This window comes from Osmerus mordax, chromosome 5, assembly GCF_038355195.1.
Source record: "Osmerus mordax isolate fOsmMor3 chromosome 5, fOsmMor3.pri, whole genome shotgun sequence".
NCBI classification, from domain to species: Eukaryota; Metazoa; Chordata; class Actinopteri; order Osmeriformes; family Osmeridae; genus Osmerus; species Osmerus mordax.
In genome coordinates, this window is record NC_090054.1 from 17648130 (window position 1) to 17667674 (window position 19545).

The 19545-nt window shown below is 42.8% G+C and overlaps 3 protein-coding genes across 3 annotated transcripts; 2 read left to right on the top strand and 1 right to left on the bottom strand.

Annotated features, from left to right (window-relative positions):
* Window positions 1-2854: 2854 nt before the first annotated feature.
* htr7a (5-hydroxytryptamine (serotonin) receptor 7a) lies at window positions 2855-4515 on the bottom strand. Its single transcript, XM_067236747.1, has 2 exons — window positions 3983-4515; window positions 2855-3662 (listed from the first exon to the last, which is right to left on the bottom strand). Exons 1-2 carry the CDS (start codon window positions 4513-4515, stop codon window positions 2855-2857), a joined length of 1341 nt encoding a protein of 446 aa, XP_067092848.1.
* Window positions 4516-5798: 1283 nt separating this feature from the next.
* zgc:65997 (uncharacterized protein LOC794398 homolog) lies at window positions 5799-7136 on the top strand. Its single transcript, XM_067236771.1, has 3 exons — window positions 5799-6122; window positions 6221-6398; window positions 6557-7136. Exons 1-3 carry the CDS (start codon window positions 5799-5801, stop codon window positions 6841-6843), a joined length of 789 nt encoding a protein of 262 aa, XP_067092872.1. The 3' UTR covers window positions 6844-7136.
* A 1177-nt stretch (window positions 7137-8313) lies between these two features.
* On the top strand, window positions 8314-18980 carry pank1a (pantothenate kinase 1a). The gene is made up of 7 exons (XM_067236903.1): window positions 8314-8807; window positions 12334-12686; window positions 13127-13380; window positions 14189-14365; window positions 14471-14594; window positions 15732-15857; window positions 16064-18980. The coding sequence occupies exons 1-7, from the start codon at window positions 8561-8563 to the stop codon at window positions 16121-16123; spliced, it is 1341 nt and encodes a 446-aa protein (XP_067093004.1). The 5' UTR covers window positions 8314-8560; the 3' UTR covers window positions 16124-18980.
* Window positions 18981-19545: the final 565 nt, after the last annotated feature.

The following is a 19545-nucleotide window of genomic DNA, read 5'->3' on the forward strand; positions in this document are numbered from 1 at the left end:
GCTGTCTGCCATGGTTAACCCCACCCTTTGCCATGACACATTAGTCGCAATAATGAAGTCAGAGGGATGTGTGGTCCATGTCTCTTGACTGGTCACATGACCTGCCAGAACAGGAAGTAATGGGCACCAAGAAACTGGACAGCTGGCCACTCTGCGGGAGTGTGAGTGTCCTCTAGAGTGAGACCCTGGGGGGTAAATAAGCTTCACTAACACATGTGCATTATAAAGAACAGTGTTCCATGTAATTCATATTGAAGCCTTCAGCTAAGAGGATGTTTTACAGCATCAAATGGAATTTAAGTGTGTCAAATGCAACCAACTGCCTCTGTCACATTGGTCCCTCGATGGTTTCCTTCGTGTTATCGTTCAGATTCCATCTGTACTCTCAACAGTTCGAATTGCTGTTTTAAACAGTCAATCTGGAGCGCTGCTCAGCAGTGTAAACGCCATGCTGCTAAAATACGTCTTTTGGATCCACTTGAAGATCATTGGAGTGGGGAAAAGACATCCACTGATTTTCAGAATTGTTTGCAGGTTCATTAAAATGTAAATGGTTGCCAATGCAGGACCAAGAAAACCACTGGGGTCACATGGGAATGACAGGCTGACACGTTGAATTAACGCTTTCATTCTCCGTCACTAATGGTTTATTGTTCGTTTCCCAAAGTCAGTCATGTTTGGGTGAAGGGAAAAGGTAGCCTAAAACACAGAGTACTATACTACTTTCCTTGCTTAAATTCAGGATTGACTACCATTTTCTAACACCATCCACATCTGCCTCTCTTTCTCAGTTGTGAAATGTACACCTGATGACTGGGAGAGGATTGGCTCCCATTTCCCTCTCAGTTCTCTCCAGGCTGTCTTGTTAAAGGGATTAATCCAGCACAATCCATCGTGTCAGCCAGAATGTGTGAGCCCCCTACTCTTCACGGAAATGTCACCTCGCACTGCGGTTCCTCTAGAGCACTGGGAGCACTGTACGTGCATCATACCGCAAATGAGAAACTTGTGTCTCTTGAACTCAATTACAATAGCAGCTTATGTAGCAGCTTTAGTTCACTACACTGATAGCACACCCTAGGTGTGGTATGTAAAGCTGAATACACAGACATGCTTTGAAAGAGTTGACCATATCATGCTTTGAAAGAGTTGACCATATCATGCTTTGAAAGAGTTGACCATATCATGCTTTGAAAGAGTTGACCATATCATGCTTTGAAAGAGTTGACCATATCATGCTTTGAAAGAGTTGACCATATCATGCTTTGTAAGAGTTGACCATATTATAGTTTCTCTCAAATATTAGATTCAAGAAGTAGAATGTCCCTGTCCCTCCTGCGTATGCCTTGGTTTGACTCCTAACGAGATGACTTGGTGATGAGTGATTCAGGGATGTTTAAGAGTCTCTCTGCCTCCTCTTCTCTCCCTCCACCCCCCAGCGTTCCTGTCTACTGCCTCAGTACAAACTGCAACAGCTGATTAGCTTTCAGCAGGTCAGAACAACTATTCTTTCATTAGGACCTAATCTGTTCAGTTTAGTAAATCTTGTATTGCTTTAATTATACGGGGTACAGAGTCTCTGGAAGGTTGTGCCCTATTTTACATGCACTATTTTCTTAATAGGGAGCATGTTTAATGAGTTGGAATCTACATAATAATACATTGTCCAGACCATACACAACATAGTTGGCTACTGAGATCAGTTTATTGGGATACATAATATTGAAAGAATACTTTTTTTAACATATTTTGTGACTCAGCTTTTATGGGTTTAAATTAAGATTTGTAATTAAAAGAAAATGTTCTGAAAAACAATCACAAGATGTCACTGTACTGTACTGTATGTTTGGGTTTTCAAGAATGCATGACACTCAAAACGTCCAGTTTAAAAGCATCTTGCATGTCCATTTCTTGACATGCATGGTGCATGTGCAATTTTAAAAACATAAATAAACCCCTAACAAATAACTGTACAATATCATATCAGATTATGTTTTTATTACTATAATATGATTTGTCTGTCCACATGGCCCCTATCTTAATATTCAGATATGAATATATTCCATAAGTGTAGGGAAATGCAGATTTTCACTGTCAGTCCTTAAGCAAGTGTTCCATGACATCATATATTGTACACAACATAACTGACCTTTACAAAGATACCTTAATGCCAAAACTATGAGACAACATCAAAACAACCTACAACTGTCTGAGCCACAACAAGAACTACTGACAACACATCATTACTAACCCTCATTTGAAAACTTTACATCAGGTATGAAGTCGGTGGCGACTGAGTGTTCAGGTAAGTGACTCTGAGTCGACCAGGACTATAGTTCTGAGTCCAATGAACTGGATCTTTTATTAACTTCTTCATGGTCGAACCTCTCTGACATTGAATACTGACAGTGGTTACCCCCAGGTTGTTCACATTTTAGCAATTTCTGCAAAGTTCAAAAAATATATACAGTACTTCATATTTAACATGGATATACTTGTTGAGATGGTAAGGATCTCTCCTGATATATAATATTCTGGTGCTTTACAGCTAAACTACATGATGACATCCTGGATCCAAACCCATTGACCCTTAGTAGATGACCATGGACCACTGTGTGTTCTCATGCAATAGACCCAGCTGGTGAGAACTATTTTAAGAGTATCCTGGACTATCTAGATCTATATTTCAGAACCCATGACCCGTGAAATTGTATTTGTCCCTCTGATGTTTCTCTGGCAAAGATTTGGTCAGTTCAAGTGCTAGTGTGAATAGCAGGCAGGCAGTCCATGGGGGGAGAGCCTGTAGCTTTCCAGTCCTCAGATCAGGACCAAACCAGCTGAGACCCACTAGCAGCTAAATGACAGAGTCAGGCTTCTCCACCAGCTTCAGGGCCTCATGCATGCCGGCTGCAGACAGCTTCCGGTTAATGTTGCGATAACGGCAGCGAAGCAGGTTGCTGTAAGTGGTCCTCAGGTCGCGGTTGAAGAAGGCGTAGATGAAGGGGTTAATTAGGGAGTTGGCGTAACCCAACCACAGCAGGGTCCGCTCCACCCACAAGGGCACACAGCTGCACTCCACCCCGCAGATGAAGGGCCGGGCGGTGGAGAGAAGGAAGAAAGGCAGCCAGCAGACACTGAAGGCCCCCACCACGATCCCCAGCGTGGCCGCTGCCTTCTGCTCCCGCTTGAAGATGGACATGTTCTTCCTGTCGTTCCTCAGGAGGCGCGACAAGCGCGTGCACTCCTCCACCTCCCTGTGGAGCTTGAAGGCGGCCGACACGCAGTCCACGCTTTTCTCCTCCTCTTCCTCTCCCGGTGTCTCTCCCTTTTGTCTGTGCTGGCCTCGCGTCTCCTCTCCCTCCCGGGGGAAGCCTGTGATGGTGTGTTTGGCAGCGCTGAGCTTGGCAGCACGGTAGATGTGGTAGTACATGAAAAGCATGACAGACATGGGGATGTAGAAGGCGACAGCGGTGGAGTAGATGGTGTAGCCAAAGTCCTGGCTGATCAGACACACCTTGTTGTCGTTAACGTTCTGGGCCCAGCCGAAAAGAGGAGGCAGGGTGATGGAGGCAGAGAGGAGCCAGACTGAAAGGACCATCTTAGCCATGCATCGCCCGCTCTGCCTAACAGGGTAGGTCAGGGGTTTAGTGATGCCAAGATACCTATAACAAATGCCACATTAGTCAAACCTCTCTTAGACTAAAGAGAGAGACAGAGAGAGAGAGAGAGAGAGAGAGAGAGAGAGAGAGAGAGAGAGAGAGAACATATGTAGAGAAATGTATATATAGATGTATTTATACTTTATATATATATATACATACCTGATTCAATATAATTAAACATCAACTGTAGAAATATGTCCAAAAGGATAAGCACTTGCTTTATACAGAATAATTTTTGTTGATTCTTTTTTTAAGAATAATTTGCTCTAGGTTTGATACCCAAAATATCTACTTAGGTGTGAGTAGTATATGGAACTCACCTGTCTATACTTATTACGCACAGGCTCATGATGGACGCTGTGCAGCACATCACGTCCATGGCGATGAAGACGTTACAGAAAAATTGTCCAAAAATCCATTGTCCCCCAATTAGGTCTGTAAAGCTGACAAAAGGCATCACCGCCAGTGCAACGGAGAGATCGGCAACAGCCAGCGATACGATCAAGTAGTTAGACGGCTGCCGCAACTTCTTCACGAAACATACGGAGATCACCACCAGCAAGTTCCCACAAATAGTGAACAATGTGAGCATGGTGAGGACAGCACCAATAAGCACTTTCTCCACTTGGCCATAGCTGAGAATCTGCTCCCCGCACTGAGTTCCATTCTCCATCAGTAAAGTTGTTGTCGGCGAGGTCGCCTCGGCTGCCTCCACTGAGTCCAGCGCAATCTTCAGTAAGTGTGGAACAAGCGCCTCCGAGATCATGTTCGTTGCGCTGGTCTCTCTCATCCTCTCCTTTATCATGTAGGCTCTCATGTTGCTACTGATAGTACCGTTGGCATCTACAACCATGCTGGTTTGTTTTCATCCATGAACTTACGAACCCGTGTGGTGACATAAACGCACAGATGTGCAGTGTAAATGCGTCAACGAAATCTGCTCCGAGCGCACTACTTCACAGCCATAATACTCTAATTGGTCTATTTTAAGGACATTGCTGATTATCAGCGCCTCAAGTATTTGTGCACATCAGAAATGACCCAGAAATGTGTGATTTTCTTTCTGAATGTGTTAATCTTGATTCCAGGGGTAGTTGTCGCTTTATGACAGACCGTGCAAACATTGCGCGCAATTACAGCACATTATCCTAACAAGTGACGTCAGAGACATCTTGAAAATTACAATATATCAAATGTATCTAGAAAACAGGGTGGTAGTGGGCTATCGCTGAATTAAATCTAAATTAGTTATGAAAAGTTAGGTTCATATTCCTTTTCAATTCTCGTGTTAATGAGAGTGTCTGGATTCAATGTGTCCTTTGGATCAGCCCAACATTAATGCACGTAGCCTAATCATCAATCCTCTATTGTCTTTCTAAATAGTTTTTGACATATTTAGCTGTTAACTAAGCATAAAAGCCTATTTAACAGACAACCTATTTCACAAACCAGAAAGGCTATTTGAAATGGTCTAATTCAGCTAAAATCAGGCCTCTTGAACTATGGCTCACATCAAAAGCGTCTGCTAAATGACTAAATGTAAATGTAATCAATAATTATTTGACAGCCGATGAAGCGATGAAGTTACTGTTACTGTTAAAGGCATATTCGTTTGACTGTGGTAGGTTACTGTGAAGAGCACAGTAAATTTGCAGTTCATTACAATACAACAGCATCACCGTGAGTCCGTGTTGGGTAACGGTCGGGCTAGTTTGATGCAAAATGTTGTCGTCTGGTACATCCTTACACGTATGCTACGAATATAGGCCTATAGCAAATATTTTTTGCATATCTGCTAAATAAATACCTTATTATAATTTATTTTTTACACAACAAATAGGCCTATGTTTTATGACTGAATACTGACTACGTCTTCAATTAGGCTAATAATATATTACAGTGTCAGGTTTTCTCTTGTTTATTTATTCACCTAAGAGCTGTTCATTTATTTACAAAAGAACTGGTTGACCATTTACTTCTGCCAGCCATGTGTGTTACTAAACATAGTCATGTACTACGGTGGCCCTGAATGAGTGATTTGCCCTTCAGGGCTACCGTAATACGCGGAGTTGTGTAAGCATTCCCACCTCCTACATAAGGCGGCGCTGCTGTGAAAACATAGTCATTTGAACTGTCATGGCAGCTGTAGCTCTTATACAGGGCGCAAGTAGAGGACTCGGACTTGAATTTTGCAAGCAAATATTGCTGAACAAATCCCCAGCATGTGTAATAGCTACGTGTCGAAACCCGGAAAATGCCGTGGAACTACTGAACCTCGCTTCACAGCACCCTGGCAAAGTTACAGTGTTAAAACTAGACGTGAACAGAGAGGATGACATAAGTAGTGCGGCAGAGAAGGTGAAACAGTCGTTCGGTACACTTGATCTTATCATAAACTCCTCTGCCATGCTTCATCCATCCGGTAAAGGTGAGACCAGTCTTCGAGATGTTTCCGCTCAGGTAAGGGTGTCCAGGCAGCACATCTTTATAGAATCAGAATCTTGATGCGGTGACAATCATAATTCATGTTGCTCTTTTCATTCGTTTATTTGTAACAGGGAATTATTTCTACTTTGACGACAAATACAGTGGGACCGCTAGTGATGGCCAAATACTTCGCCCCACTTCTGCAGAAGGGGGCCGGACTATTTGGACAGCAGCCTCCAGAAAAAGCCAAGCAGCACAGCGGAATCATAGTCAACATGACGGCCAAAGTCGGATCCATAAGTGATAACGGTAGGTAATCATAAACCACCCTGCTGTGACCAGTGTCCCACATAGCTTGTCTGGCAGTTTTTGACGAACTCGCACTGTGTTCTGTGTTGATTAAAGCCTTGACTACGCAGAATACTTAACATATTTGACCCTCTCTCTCTGTGCCTGTGTATCTGCAGCTTTAGGTGGTTGGTACAGCTACAGGATGTCCAAAGCAGCCCTGAACATGGCTACCAGGAACCTCTCTATTGAGTTGGGGAGGAGTAGACCAAGAGTAGTGTGTGTGTCCATGCATCCTGGTACTGTAGACACAGACTTGTCAAAGCCATACCATCGCAACGTGCCCAAAGAAAGGCTCTTCAGCACCCAGCACTCAGTCCATTGTCTCCTGGGCATAATAGACACTCTTAACATAGGCAAGACTGGCAAGGCGTACAACTGGGACGGATCTGAGCTGCCCTGGTAATGGTAGAATAACAAACTTAAAAAAATAAAAACAATCTGAAGTGAATGGTCTCTTTAATAACTTTGAGAACAACTGGATCCAGTTGTTCTCCTGACTGACTGACTTTGTCCTAAACAACAGGACAACACCTTGCGGAGAGGTATCAGAGGAGACGTGATGTAATTCACCTTTACAAGGAGGGGTACTACTTTGCATGCATAAGGCTGCAGTGTTGTGGTTGTTAAAGTTGAGCAAAATGAAAGTCATTTCAGTATCTGTTGCTGTAATCGTTCAAATAAAGACCATTGACCATTCTTTTGTTTTTATGCAATGCAAATGGTGGTTTTTAGTTTCATGAAATACAAGGGAGCCTATTATGTCAAACATGTAACTCAGTCTGACTCGGAAACCCTCTAACAGGCATAGCAAGATTGTACACTACAAAGTTGTTACGTTATAAGGAGGGAATCATAATGACCACTAGATGGCACAAGTCATTTGTAGAAATCTCACCTTGGTCCCAACGTTAAAATTGTATTGTTGTCATAAGTCAAAATAGGTGAATCAATTGTATCCACTGCAGTAATTAACCTTCCGGACAGGACACCGTTTTGTGAAACCTAATGGGTCACATAAGTGGTATTTGTATAAAATACAAATTACCAGTATAATGATTAGCTCAAGAAGTGGAAGCCTCTCCTGTATGACTTCCTGCTTAAAACACACTGCTTTTTGCACTGCATTACAAAATTGTATCTTGTACATTTGTATTTTTTGTAATATTTGTATTTTTGTCTTTTTATATTGTAATTCACGGCAATTTATATTTTATTTTATCTTATTGTATATTTAATTCAATTCTAATCCCACTTAGTACTGCTAGTTTATGTACCCTTAGTATAGATAGTCCACATATTAAAATTTTAGGTTCCTATAGCCTATGTTTATTGTATGCACCTTCCTGCCAAAGCAATTTCCTTGTCTGTGCAAACTTTCATGGCGAATAAATCCCATTCTGATTCTGATATGCCCCCGTCTCCGCCTCCCGGGTATGTCTGCAATTATTTATATATATTTGTATTGTGTTATATTATGTTAACTGTACACATATTAGTCTATGCTTAGATAAATAATACCATTCATTTTTAAATAAGAAACCAAAGTAGGCTATATGAGTGTGCGATTCCTTAACTCTCATATCGACATTGACATTTCCCACAATCCTGGCTATATAGCCTACAACAGCATAAGATATTCTGCTGAGCGACTTCATTGACGTAACGGGTGAATAAAGCAGATAACATATTTTAAGGAGACTGCATTGGCAAATTTGGCATTCATAATTGTTCGTCACTGTGTCATAGGCTACCCATGGAAATCTAGAAAAGGGCAAACGAGTTTAGGAACCGTGACGTAACCGTCACACCGGCTGGTTGACTGACTTCAAAGCTTTGGCAGTGTAGCTAGTGCTGTGAGAATGACCGACAGTGACCTCAAACAAACCGTGTTTTGACGGCTAGGAGAGCACCTTTTCGCCTTTTGATTAGCAATTTTGTAGAACATATTTCGTTTTTGCCAAGAGGGATCCTTGTAGTCTAGCCAAATAGAGAAATTAAACATTAATTTCGCTGAGTGTAGTGGTTGCTTTTTGGGCGCACGAGTGACCTCATTGCCTCGCTTTGGTAGCACGTCAAGCGCGGCGCTGTATGGTTATTAGCAGCTATAGCTAGCAAAAACAATGGATAAAGCCAAATCTATGATAGACAAAAAAGGACATTGTTATACAAATGGACTGCAACGGGACCTTCATGCTCAGGTTAGCAACGGCATCTGCAGTGCATACAGTTCTAGCGCTAACACTAGTGGTGACAGCAGCAATATCGTTTCTGAAAATCTCCATCCCGACGATGACCAACTGAATGGGTCTCCTGCAAAGAGATGCAGGTTACGACGTCGAGTCGAGTCCCTGAAGAGGAATAGACCACGTAAGTGTCAATAGGCAGGGGATTATGAATGAGTAGCTTTAATACTGAGTAATATGTGACTCTGTGTTTATACATTGACATGGTCAGCCTTGTGGAATGGCATATTATTTTAGCTAACCATACTGTACCGACTGCAAAAAATTGCAGCAAGTTTGCATGCATCTCCGTGTTTCAGTGTAGCTAGCGTTAGTCATTGCTCGATCCGAAATGAAGCCTATGTTTTGACGAATGTACAGTTCTTAAGACATGGTACACTGAGTAGCCTATATCAAATAAAAAAAATGACTAAATGTAAATGTATATCAGTAACCTGAAGTACACAGAAGTATGCTCGTGTTAAGTCTTTTTGGTTTATGGCTCTTTGGCAATGACAATGTTGTGACTGAAGAGAAACACGCGATGATAAGGACCTTTTGTTGTCATTAAACATGCGATTGCACAGACGCGCTTATGATTGGTTATTTCTTGGTCAATAGAGGGCTTGGCGTATTTCGGCCAATAATCTGTCTCTCCGTCTCAGCAAGGTTGAGAGGCCGCCTTCGTTTTTTGCTGTACTTGTACTTCCTCGCATGCTGCTGTTGAGATAAAAACAGACAGCTGTGATTGGAATGTATTAGTAACGTTTCAGTTAACGTTCCTGCGCATTGGCAGAATCAATTGTGGAAACAGCGGATTGCAGCACCGAGTTTAATCTACTTTGGGTGCTTTTTGTCCAGAATCTTCAAACATTTCATAATAATTAATTTGCTTACACCAGCAACTCGTTATTATGAAGCTGAAAGATATTAAGAAACCGGGTAAGTGTGTTGCTGCTTCACTCAATGTATAACCCGATGGGTAAATGCAACTGAAATGGGGTTTTAGGTTAGCATTTGGAAATAATATGACCATACGGGTGATGTTTGCATGAAACGTCTCCACAGTGTTCTATAATTTAGTGAGTTTTTAGATTTAAAGTGAATTTGTAGTTTCTCTGCTGCATGTTCTGCATCCTATTAGCTGCTAGTCAGAATTCCTAGACACCATCTCCAGTAATGTTAAAGAAAGTGAGGAAGAAACCGAGAGCTGGAGAGAGGTTCGTGCAGTCCATGTGAATAAAACAAATTAAGATACAGTGTTAAATATAAGCTAAAGGTCACACATTGCCATTTGCAATCTTTTAACTTTATATCTCCACTTATCTGTGGAACAAAGACAATGCACCGATTAACTGTTAACCTTGCTTCATACATGTGACCTGGTATCAGTATCACCTAGCAATATCCACATCTGTTAAGAGATTGAAGGTTGAGGCCAGGACCTGGTCCTCCTCTCTAGTGTAGATGTGGAGCAGTATTGGTCAACTCTTCTGTCATGGGTAGAGATGTATCCCTGTTGTGTGGTATCAGTGGCGGCCTTGCTCAATGTGGAGCATAGTCAGTCAGTCACAATAACTATTTTGATTTGCCCTAAGATGAAACCATATAATACGAATATCACCCAGTAAATCTCAGACAAGAATATTGTTACATGGACAGATTACATCAAATGACAGTAAGATTTGATGGTGTCACAAAAGCAGTTCAGGAGTGAACACATGCCTGGTGTTAATATTCTGTTATTAAAACAGGGGTCATTGTCTAGTGATCACTCTGTGTAACTGTCATAAAGGCATCGAGTTTATCTGTCTATAGGTCAGGTCAAGGTTCTGGCAGTACCACTCCCGGTTCACAGATCATTAACAAGAATCGTTAACTCAGGTTTCAGTAGGGTTTAAGGCCAGGCAGGGTGAGTCTGTGATCCTTTAAATTAAGGTGAGAGTGAAATGGCAACATCATGCCATTACCCCACTAAACTTCTACACTGAAATTAGTCCTTGGACAAATTAGCATTTTGTACCATTTGTTCATTTGTATTGAGACTTGTAGTGGATTCTCTCATGAATATGTTGGTGTTGTTAGTGTTATCTTTTGTCTGATACATTGCAGAGTATGCTGTATCGTGTGTCTCTTTCAGGTATCTTGTTCTTACATTGATTGTTCTTACCACTTCAGTATCTGAGAAATGTTGTGGCTCACACTCTTTGTTTGTCTCCTCTCTTATTGTTTGACCCTGCTCTCGGCTCATCTCTCCCTCAGAGAATATCTCTCTTGACCACCTAACTCACTCCCCCAGTGGTAGCATTGTGTCATGGCAGATGCTGTATTACAGACCTTTCACCTACATGTGACTCTATGTCAGCCTGGACATTACTTGGGGGTGCTGACTGGAACATTTATATGTATTTACCAGTTGGTTCCAGATCGAATGGATACAGACAGACAGTCAGACTGTGTAACAGCCCACCAGATTAAAGTTCAGTTGAGGTGCAGTGGGTAAAGAATGTTTGGTTTCCCCAGAGTTGCTGCCCCCTGATTATATTCTTACCAAAGGGTTAGTAGGAGGAGGAGGTCACTACTTGGTGTGTGGGCTTTTTAGGGCTCATACCTAGCAGGCAATAATGGCTATCGCTCTAACAGTGTTGTGGAATAGGTAGTTCTGCTACATTAGGTATAGGCAGTACTTTGCAGCCCATGCGCTTTATCCAGCCAACAAGTGAAATGTAATGTAAAACAAATATTGAGTAAATGGGTCTGTAATGGCCTTGTCAGACAGTAGTGTTGGACCTATTTGGAATGTTACATAAACCCAGTTTCACAAACCAAGCATTAGGACTTTGATTTGTAGACTTTGGGATGTAGGCCTATATGGTATTCTATATTTTTTAATACAGTATTGGTTCGAGATCTTGGAGAGTCTTTCTGTGGAGAAATAATAACACCATGTCAGTGATTCATAATCAGATGGTGGACTTTGCCAATTTAAAGCTACCACTTCACAGCACCCAGTTATGAAAGAGCTCAGCTCACCACTGATTGCACTGTTAGGAGATTGCTTTACAAAGACTCGGTGCAAAGGAAAACAAAGAAAGTCCATTTTGGTTCGTCCAAGACTGAGATGAACATGCATGCTCCCACACTCATACGATCAAAGGCACAATTTCCCATCTGTTTTGCACCAGTTTGTCAAGCATGCAAGTCAAAAATTGTAAAATACAATAAAACAGAACCTTAAGACAGAAACATGTACAGTATCATCACACATTGTGTTTCCCAAATAATCTCCATGATCCATCTCTGCTGCAAGTCTAGTCTGCTCACTGAAGAAGACTGACATGTATTTTAATGGGACCAAAGGAGGGAAATGTTTCCATAACAACCATGATTCTCGACCGTTGCCGTGGTTATTGCCTGCAGTGGTAGCTAAGTCTACTTTGTCTTCTCTGCTTGACCCTGCGCTCTCCTGTCAGAGACTCTTAACTTACTGTACATGGACTGCACACAATTTTTAAAGAAGCTATTTGTTGTATTAGCGGTTTCAATATCAGAGGCATCAAGGAAGAATCCAACAAGTAAATGCAGTTAAGAAGGAAAAAATAGGATTGTGTGTGTTGTTAAAAAAACCCAATATGATGTAATATCTCAACCCGATCTTTCTCTGTCCCCAGCCTTCCCCTGGTTTGGCATGGACATCGGGGGCACGCTGGTGAAGCTGGTCTACTTCGAGCCCAAGGACATCACGGCGGAGGAGGAGCAGGAGGAGGTGGAGAACCTGAAGAGCATCCGCCGCTACCTCCTGTCCAATGTGGCCTACGGCAAGACGGGCGTGCGCGACGTGCACCTGGAGCTCCGCAACCTGACCATGTGCGGCCGCACCGGGAACCTGCACTTCATCCGCTTCCCCACACAGGCCATGCACCGCTTCATCCAGATGGGCCGCGACAAGAACTTCTCCAGCCTGCACACCACGCTCTGCGCCACCGGGGGAGGGGCCTACAAGTTTGAGAATGACTTCATGGCGGTGAGCGTGCCATGGAGGAAAGAGGCTAGAGGGAGAGAGAGAGAGGGAGGGAGAGAGGGAGGGAGAGGGAGGGAGAGAGAGGGAGAGAGGGAGGGAGAGAGAGAGGGAGAGAGAGGGAGAGATAGAGTGGAGGGGGATGGGGTGAAAGGAGATAGGTTGCTGGGGTGGGATGGTGTCGGCTAAAAGAAGTAAGGGTGTGGGGTGGGGGTGAAGTGGAAGAGGACAGAGGATAACAGTGATTTAAGAATTTGATTCCACCAACTCCTCGGTTGTCATGTTTTGATGTACTATCGCCTCACTATCCAACTCTCTCTCTCTCGCTGTCACCCTCTTACTCCACTCTTTTTATTATCCCGTGCTACTGTACCTCTATTTTCCCCCTCGTTTTTCTCTCTTTCCTATCATTTTCAGACTGAACCTGTCTTCCCTGTTTCTTCCAGATGGCTGACCTGGAGCTGCTGAAGCTGGATGAGCTGGACTGTCTGATCCACGGCCTGCTCTTTGTGGACCAGGTGGGCTTCAACGGCCACCCAGAGTGCTACTTCTTTGAGAACCCGTCGGACACGCAGAGCTGCGTGAAGCGCCCCTGCAGCCTGGAAGACCCCTTCCCCATGCTGCTGGTCAACATCGGCTCCGGGGTCAGCATCCTGGCCGTCCACTCCCAGGACCAGTATAAACGGGTCACCGGCACCAGGTACAGCAGGGGGTGGGAAGTTAGGATGAGCACCCAGGTATATAACCACTTATTCCAGTTAGTAACTCATGACAAATCTCCACCCTTCCTTGGAACAGTGTGCTATGTGTGTGCAGCTTAACAAACTGTCCTGTCAGAAGGACTGTACAGTAATTCCTGTACTGGAGATGATTATGTTCCTCCAAAGTCCTGGTGTCAGTCTTACAAGGAAACAGTTAGTTATTACTTTGTTGAATATTATTTACCATCACACAGATAACTAAGCCAGCCAGTGACGATCTCCAGTCACCCAGCCTTGCATCATATCTGATTGATGACACTTCTCTGTGGATTTGAGGTGATTAATGGACAGTCACAGGGAGAACTGGCTGAGTTCTGCGTCAGTGACGTACAGAATGTTGCCACATGTGCTTCTTGTCCCTTCAGGGGGTGAGGAGGGCAGCACATGGGAGATACTATAAATATGCAGGGTTCAACCTTGAGCTACTCAGAATAGAAATCATGATGGTGGCTGGCAGAGGATTTGTTGGGGTTCACAGAATTCCAGGCTCAGCTTTGGGGTTACCTCGTAACTCTGAAGAGGAAAACACAACTTCTTGTGTAAATCTAACTGGTCTTAACCATGTCTTAATCTTATCTTATTTAAAGTTTTTATTTTTAATCTTTTACTTTTTCTTTTACTGAGCTTAACCATAGTGGCCTGATACTGACAGTCGTAGTGACCTCACGCTGACCGTGAAGTGGACCTGTATGTCACTGACCTTCCACCCCCCCCCCCCACCCCCCCCCCCCCACTTCCCCCCACTAGTCTGGGAGGTGGTACGTTCCTGGGCCTGTGCTGCTTGCTGACTGGCTGTGAGACGTTTGAGGAGGCATTGGAGATGGCCAGTAAAGGGGACTCGACCAATGTAGACAAGCTGGTGAAGGACATCTACGGAGGAGACTATGAACGCTTTGGTCTGCAGGGCTCGGCAGTCGCCTCCAGGTCAGCTCCACGCGCACACACACACACACACGTATACTCTCACACTCGTGTTTCAGCACCATGTTTGCTGACATGCATGACGTCTGTTTCCATGCTGACCCCCAGCTTCGGACAGATGATGTGTAAGGATAAGAGGGACAGCATCAGTAAGGAGGACCTGGCCAGGGCCATGCTGGTCTCCATCACCAACAACATTGGCTCCATTGCGCGCATGTGTGCTGTGAACGAGGTAAACAACCAATAACACCCCCCCCCACCCTTTCCTGACGCAACCCAGCTGAGTAAGCCAGGCAGCAGTGACACTACTGGTATTGTTTGAGTTTCAGGCTGTGGGAGTAAAGGGAAAAAAAGAAACATGATGTACTGTGTTGCAACGTGTGGGGCGGGGCCTCCTTCAGGTTCGACAGGTTGTGCAGAGAGGCGTGGTGTCTCTCTGTGGGCTTTCAGCTTCTTTACATTGTTGCCTTGTAGCATGGTGATCAAGCAGCATTGTACAGGGCTATCAAAGAGTACAGAGCAACATCACCACCTTCTGGACAGGACTGCGTTACACAAGCACAACTCACCTGGAATAAAACAACTGTTGTCGGGCGTCGCCTGAATTAGCAAAATTAGCAGAAGCTCTTATCCAGAGCAATTCTCCCTGAGGCAAGTAGGGTGAAGTGTCTTGTCCAAGGACACAACATCATATTGCATGGCCAGGAATCGAACCGGCAACCTTCTGATTAATAGTCTGACTCCCTAACCGCTCAGCCATCTGACCCCCTTAGTCTGGAACCTCTGTTCTATTAAGTGGCGTTGTCAATTGGTGCAGACTGAAATGCCTCTGGACGCAATTGAACAGAATTGGATAGATATAACCAAATAGAGCAAATGGATCAAACCCGCCCCTTATTAGATAAACGGTTGTGATTGGCCCGGCATTTGGGAAATCTGTTTGAATGGGAAGGTGGCAGACCAATCTGCCAGAGCAAATAAACATGAGCTCTCAGATTCGTCTGGTCCCCAGGCTAACACAAATCACCTAGGATATTTATATGGTTCAATCAAGATGCTATGAAATCTACCTTGTTCTTTGAAAAACAGGCCCCTGTCTGAATTTGATAAACAGTCCAAATGGTCTTTCTCAGTTTCCTCAGACTTTAATTTAATGATGTTGCATTGACTGCTGTTGTGCTGCTCTTTGTCCTCAAAGTTTTTCTATTCTCTCAGTTACTAAAAGAGTTCTTGTCTTTTGTGTCCCGTACATGGACTTAAATACTTACATATTTCTTATGTGTTTTTTCCATATTAATAAAATAGCAGCGTAGAGCCTGGTGAGTTTTGGTGTGTGATCACTTACTGTTGCAAACCTTTTTACTTGTAGAAAATTGAACGGGTAGTTTTCGTGGGAAACTTCCTACGGATCAACACAGTGTCTACCAAGCTTCTAGCGTACGCCATGGACTTCTGGTCAAAGGGACAGCTCAAGGCCCTGTTCCTTGAACATGAGGTACGAGAAACCCGCTCGGGTCTATAAGCACTGCTGCGCTGCATTCTGGTTCCGAGCCTGATTCAGAAGCCACGCGGCTGTGTCAACATGACTGCGTTCTTTCAGTGTAAAACGGGAACTGTTGAAATGAAGTTATGGCATATTGATTTAAGGCCTATGTATGAGATATAGCCTTCATCTTCATATTTCTGTGTGTTTCTCTGCAGGGGTACTTTGGGGCAGTTGGGGCATTAATGGAGCTGTTAAAAACCCCAGAGGAGTCCTGAGGTGGATGTCATCGACACATCAACCCACCGTGCTGCTGGAAGGTTCTTTCTGAGATCGCTACAGGAAACGAAAAAGAAAACGGATACCGGAAAAAGCCATTTAATAATTTAACAACTTGTAAATATCCTCCATCTCCCTAAATCCTAAAAATAGAGATTTGTTTTATTATTGTGACTAATTTAAAGGTGTAGTGTAATCCCTGGTTGGTTTATGTGTCCAGGGACATGTTATAGAGTTGTGCATGTAAAAATATTTGGTACTCTGCGTAAATGGCTACTGTAAGAAGTCTAGCGATACTTTACAGTGCACTAAAGCCAAAACCTGTTAGGTTTCTATCAGTCTTTCTTTCCAGTCTAGTTAGAAAAAGGGAAAAGTATTCATTATCCTCCTGCTGTTTCTTCATCTCCCTCCTTCTGAATCTCCCTACAAAACATGGCCTTTGCTTTTCCTCCTCTAACCTTGAACAACACACTGTTGATAGGTAAAAGTTTGGGATTTGCTTCAGTCTTATCAAATGCAGGGGCCAACAGGCTGGGTTGATGAGGCTAGTCTCCTATTAGCAGGACCTCTCACTCATCGACAGGATGCAGCTGTTCCCTTTTTACAGGTGTTCCTTCCATCGCCATTGGTATGAGACTTTTAGGGTGTGGTGGGGGCTGGGTACCTTGGTGTTTTCCTAGGCACCGCACCGCCCCAAAGCTGAACTCTGAGCGCCTACCTTACCCTCATATCTGCCTTCTCTGTCTCTAAGAGAGCGTGCCCTTCCTACACTGTCTTGTCCAGACCCCTGCCCTGCCCAACCAACCCAGGGGTATGTTCGGATGTGAAACCGTTCGCAACAATGTGAATTTCATCATCATGCTCTAATAACATATTGATGGAATGACTGGCAAAATGTCAGTGTATGATTTTAACATTCTGTCTGCAGTCTTTCTCTGTTGGAATTGTAGGGGGACTTTTACTGTAGACCTGTTGTCTTCCAGATTGATATTGGAAATCATCGATTTCTAGTTATTTCAAATGAATATGCTTGAAAGACTTTAACACTATACCAAGTGTGCATTCATTACCTATTACTATAGGTAGCAGGAATGCCAATCACAACTGACCAGCCAATTGTTCATTAATGCATGTACAATGATGCAACCACCAGTACAGTACAGAATGATTTCTGTGTGATCTAATGTTGCATTTTGGCAACCCCCTCTGAAACAGAATGTCAATCCTGTGTCCGGTGTTAGGACATCCCAGAAGGTTCTGATCCCTGTGATTTATATGTTTGTGTGTTCCGACGATGTCTGTTCTGCCTTCCTTCTTTTCTTATTGATCTCAGTGACTTCACCCAGTCAGGTGCCACTTTGGATAGCCCCTATTGGCTACTCTGTGCCACCCTACCTTCATCTCAACCCTGATTGGTTGCCTTTGTGTTACTCTACATGTCAGTGCCCTACACTTTCCTATGTTTGTTGTTGTTGTTGTTTTTTACTCATTGAGCATTTCTGTTTTGTTGCTTTCCTGTTTTTCCACATGCTTTTCTATGTTTCTGCCCAGTTAGATCATAAGGAATAGTTGATTGAGAATTATTCTCTGGTACTCTCTTTTTTTTGTGAATTGGTTTGCTGGAAGTATATACCTGTTGCCATGTTTAATGCTGGGGGACAAATCCTTATTCTGAAATGGGAGGATAAATGTTTGTATTTTATTATAATTTTAAAAAATTGTAGGTTAAGCTTTCAGTTGTCTGTGATAGCTAATAATACTAGCATGACTTGTCCCCATATGCATTTATGCACTTATAAATCTGAATAGCTGGATCTCTATGTAAAGTTCTCTGCTGCTCCTAACTCCAGTTTACTGGTCTAACCTTTCTGTCTGAGGAAAGGAATGACACATGATTTATGTTTGACCCCTTACAGAAGATGACTGGAGATTAGATTTTTGTTTTTAAAGTGAAGACTACTTGTTCCAGTCTATAGTGTATTAACTGCATTATCGTAACCAATGAGGCCATCTCAGGGCTCTTTAAGATTACAGATTGTGGTGTCCCTGTGCTGGATGTGATTGGATAGTATGATCCCAGTTTATAGTATGTAGCCCAGTGTATGTAGTTAACATATTTGAAGCTTTATCTCTCCTTTGGATCCATATATATATAATGTATACACGCCTATTTGACACTCCAGAAGACCACCTTTTAAATCTAGTATTAAATTTTGGTGCATGAAATCTAAAAAATCATTGTTTACGGCTGAGGCCTTATTCTGAGTGTACAAAATGTATTCATCAAATTAACATGTGTCTAGTCCCATTCTAAAGACCATAGATATTAGAGTGAAGATCTAAAAGGATCCCTCCCACCCTCAGCATTAAACAGTGTTCCTGATCAGACAGGGCCTGGATGACAGGGATGAAAACTAGTTACACAGTAGCTTCTCTATTGATTTCCATGTGAAGAGCAAAACTGTGCACAATAACCAATAACAAGCAAGCATTGCTGGGTTAAATTCTTAAATGTCTCTAAGAATCCTGTTTGTAAGATTGAATTGATTATGTTTCTAGCTGCTGTTTTGAGTGAACATTACTAACTGGGTTGTTATATTTAGCAGATGGACCAGGTCAGGTCTGTATTACTGTCAATGTGATTGTAGAAAGTTGTAAATATTATATTCACCAGCAATCTGTTAAGAATATGTCGGACCTACTGTTGGTGGTGTATTATTGCTGTTAAATTTGTCTTGAAAAGAAAATGAAACAGTAACGGATAATTTGCTGCTGCTGAGTGCAATGTGCTTATGTGAATAGATTTCGTTTTTCTAAAAAGAAATACAATTGTACAAAGGGAATAAACAAAACTACAAGTGTTTTGCTACTCCTGTTGTTTTTTTACTTTATCAGTGGACATGTGAAAATGTTTTTGACAGCGTCGCTTTCTATTGGTTAGAAAAGTTGTGGGAGGGAGAGGCTAAATCTTTATCAGGTACACAGGTCATTGGCGGTTTAGATTGGAAAATGTTGACACTTAGTAGCCCAAATTACAATTCATTTGCACAGTGAGAGCAGGGGGCGGGCCGTACATTGTTTGTATTATGCATTTTCTGGATTAGCAAATGAAGAGGGGTTTCCACTTCCAGTTCCCCCCACTCCCAGTTCTCCCATTCCCTTCGGGCCTGAGCGCTCGGAATGAGCCCAATATGCATGATGTGTATACGAAGTTAAAAACCTTCAACTTAATTCAACACATCGGTTGATCGTGTTTTTTTTTTTTTTTTTTTTACATTTGGCATTCTGAAAAATGCGTCCGGAATACCGCTATCCGATAGGAATAAAGTAAGTATAGAAAGCAACAAAGTTATGTTAAAATGTATTTTATACTTTAGTGCACTTTTTTGCGTTGTTTTGGTATTATTCTTGGTTGATGTTT

Excerpts from the sequence above, each read along its gene's own strand:
- htr7a (XM_067236747.1), bottom strand. The coding sequence starts at position 4,515 with ATGGTTGTAGATGCCAACGGTACTATCAGTAGCAACATGAGAGCCTAC. Across the intron at positions 3,663-3,982 it reads TGCGTAATAAGTATAGACAG|GTATCTTGGCATCACTAAAC; the intron begins GTGAGTTCCATA and ends CATTTGTTATAG.
- zgc:65997 (XM_067236771.1), top strand. The coding sequence starts at position 5,799 with ATGGCAGCTGTAGCTCTTATACAGGGCGCAAGTAGAGGACTCGGACTT. Across the intron at positions 6,123-6,220 it reads TTCGAGATGTTTCCGCTCAG|GGAATTATTTCTACTTTGAC; the intron begins GTAAGGGTGTCC and ends TATTTGTAACAG. Across the intron at positions 6,399-6,556 it reads CGGATCCATAAGTGATAACG|CTTTAGGTGGTTGGTACAGC; the intron begins GTAGGTAATCAT and ends GTGTATCTGCAG.
- pank1a (XM_067236903.1), top strand. The coding sequence starts at position 8,561 with ATGGATAAAGCCAAATCTATGATAGACAAAAAAGGACATTGTTATACA. Across the intron at positions 14,366-14,470 it reads GGCTCGGCAGTCGCCTCCAG|CTTCGGACAGATGATGTGTA; the intron begins GTCAGCTCCACG and ends GCTGACCCCCAG. Across the intron at positions 14,595-15,731 it reads GCATGTGTGCTGTGAACGAG|AAAATTGAACGGGTAGTTTT; the intron begins GTAAACAACCAA and ends TTTTACTTGTAG.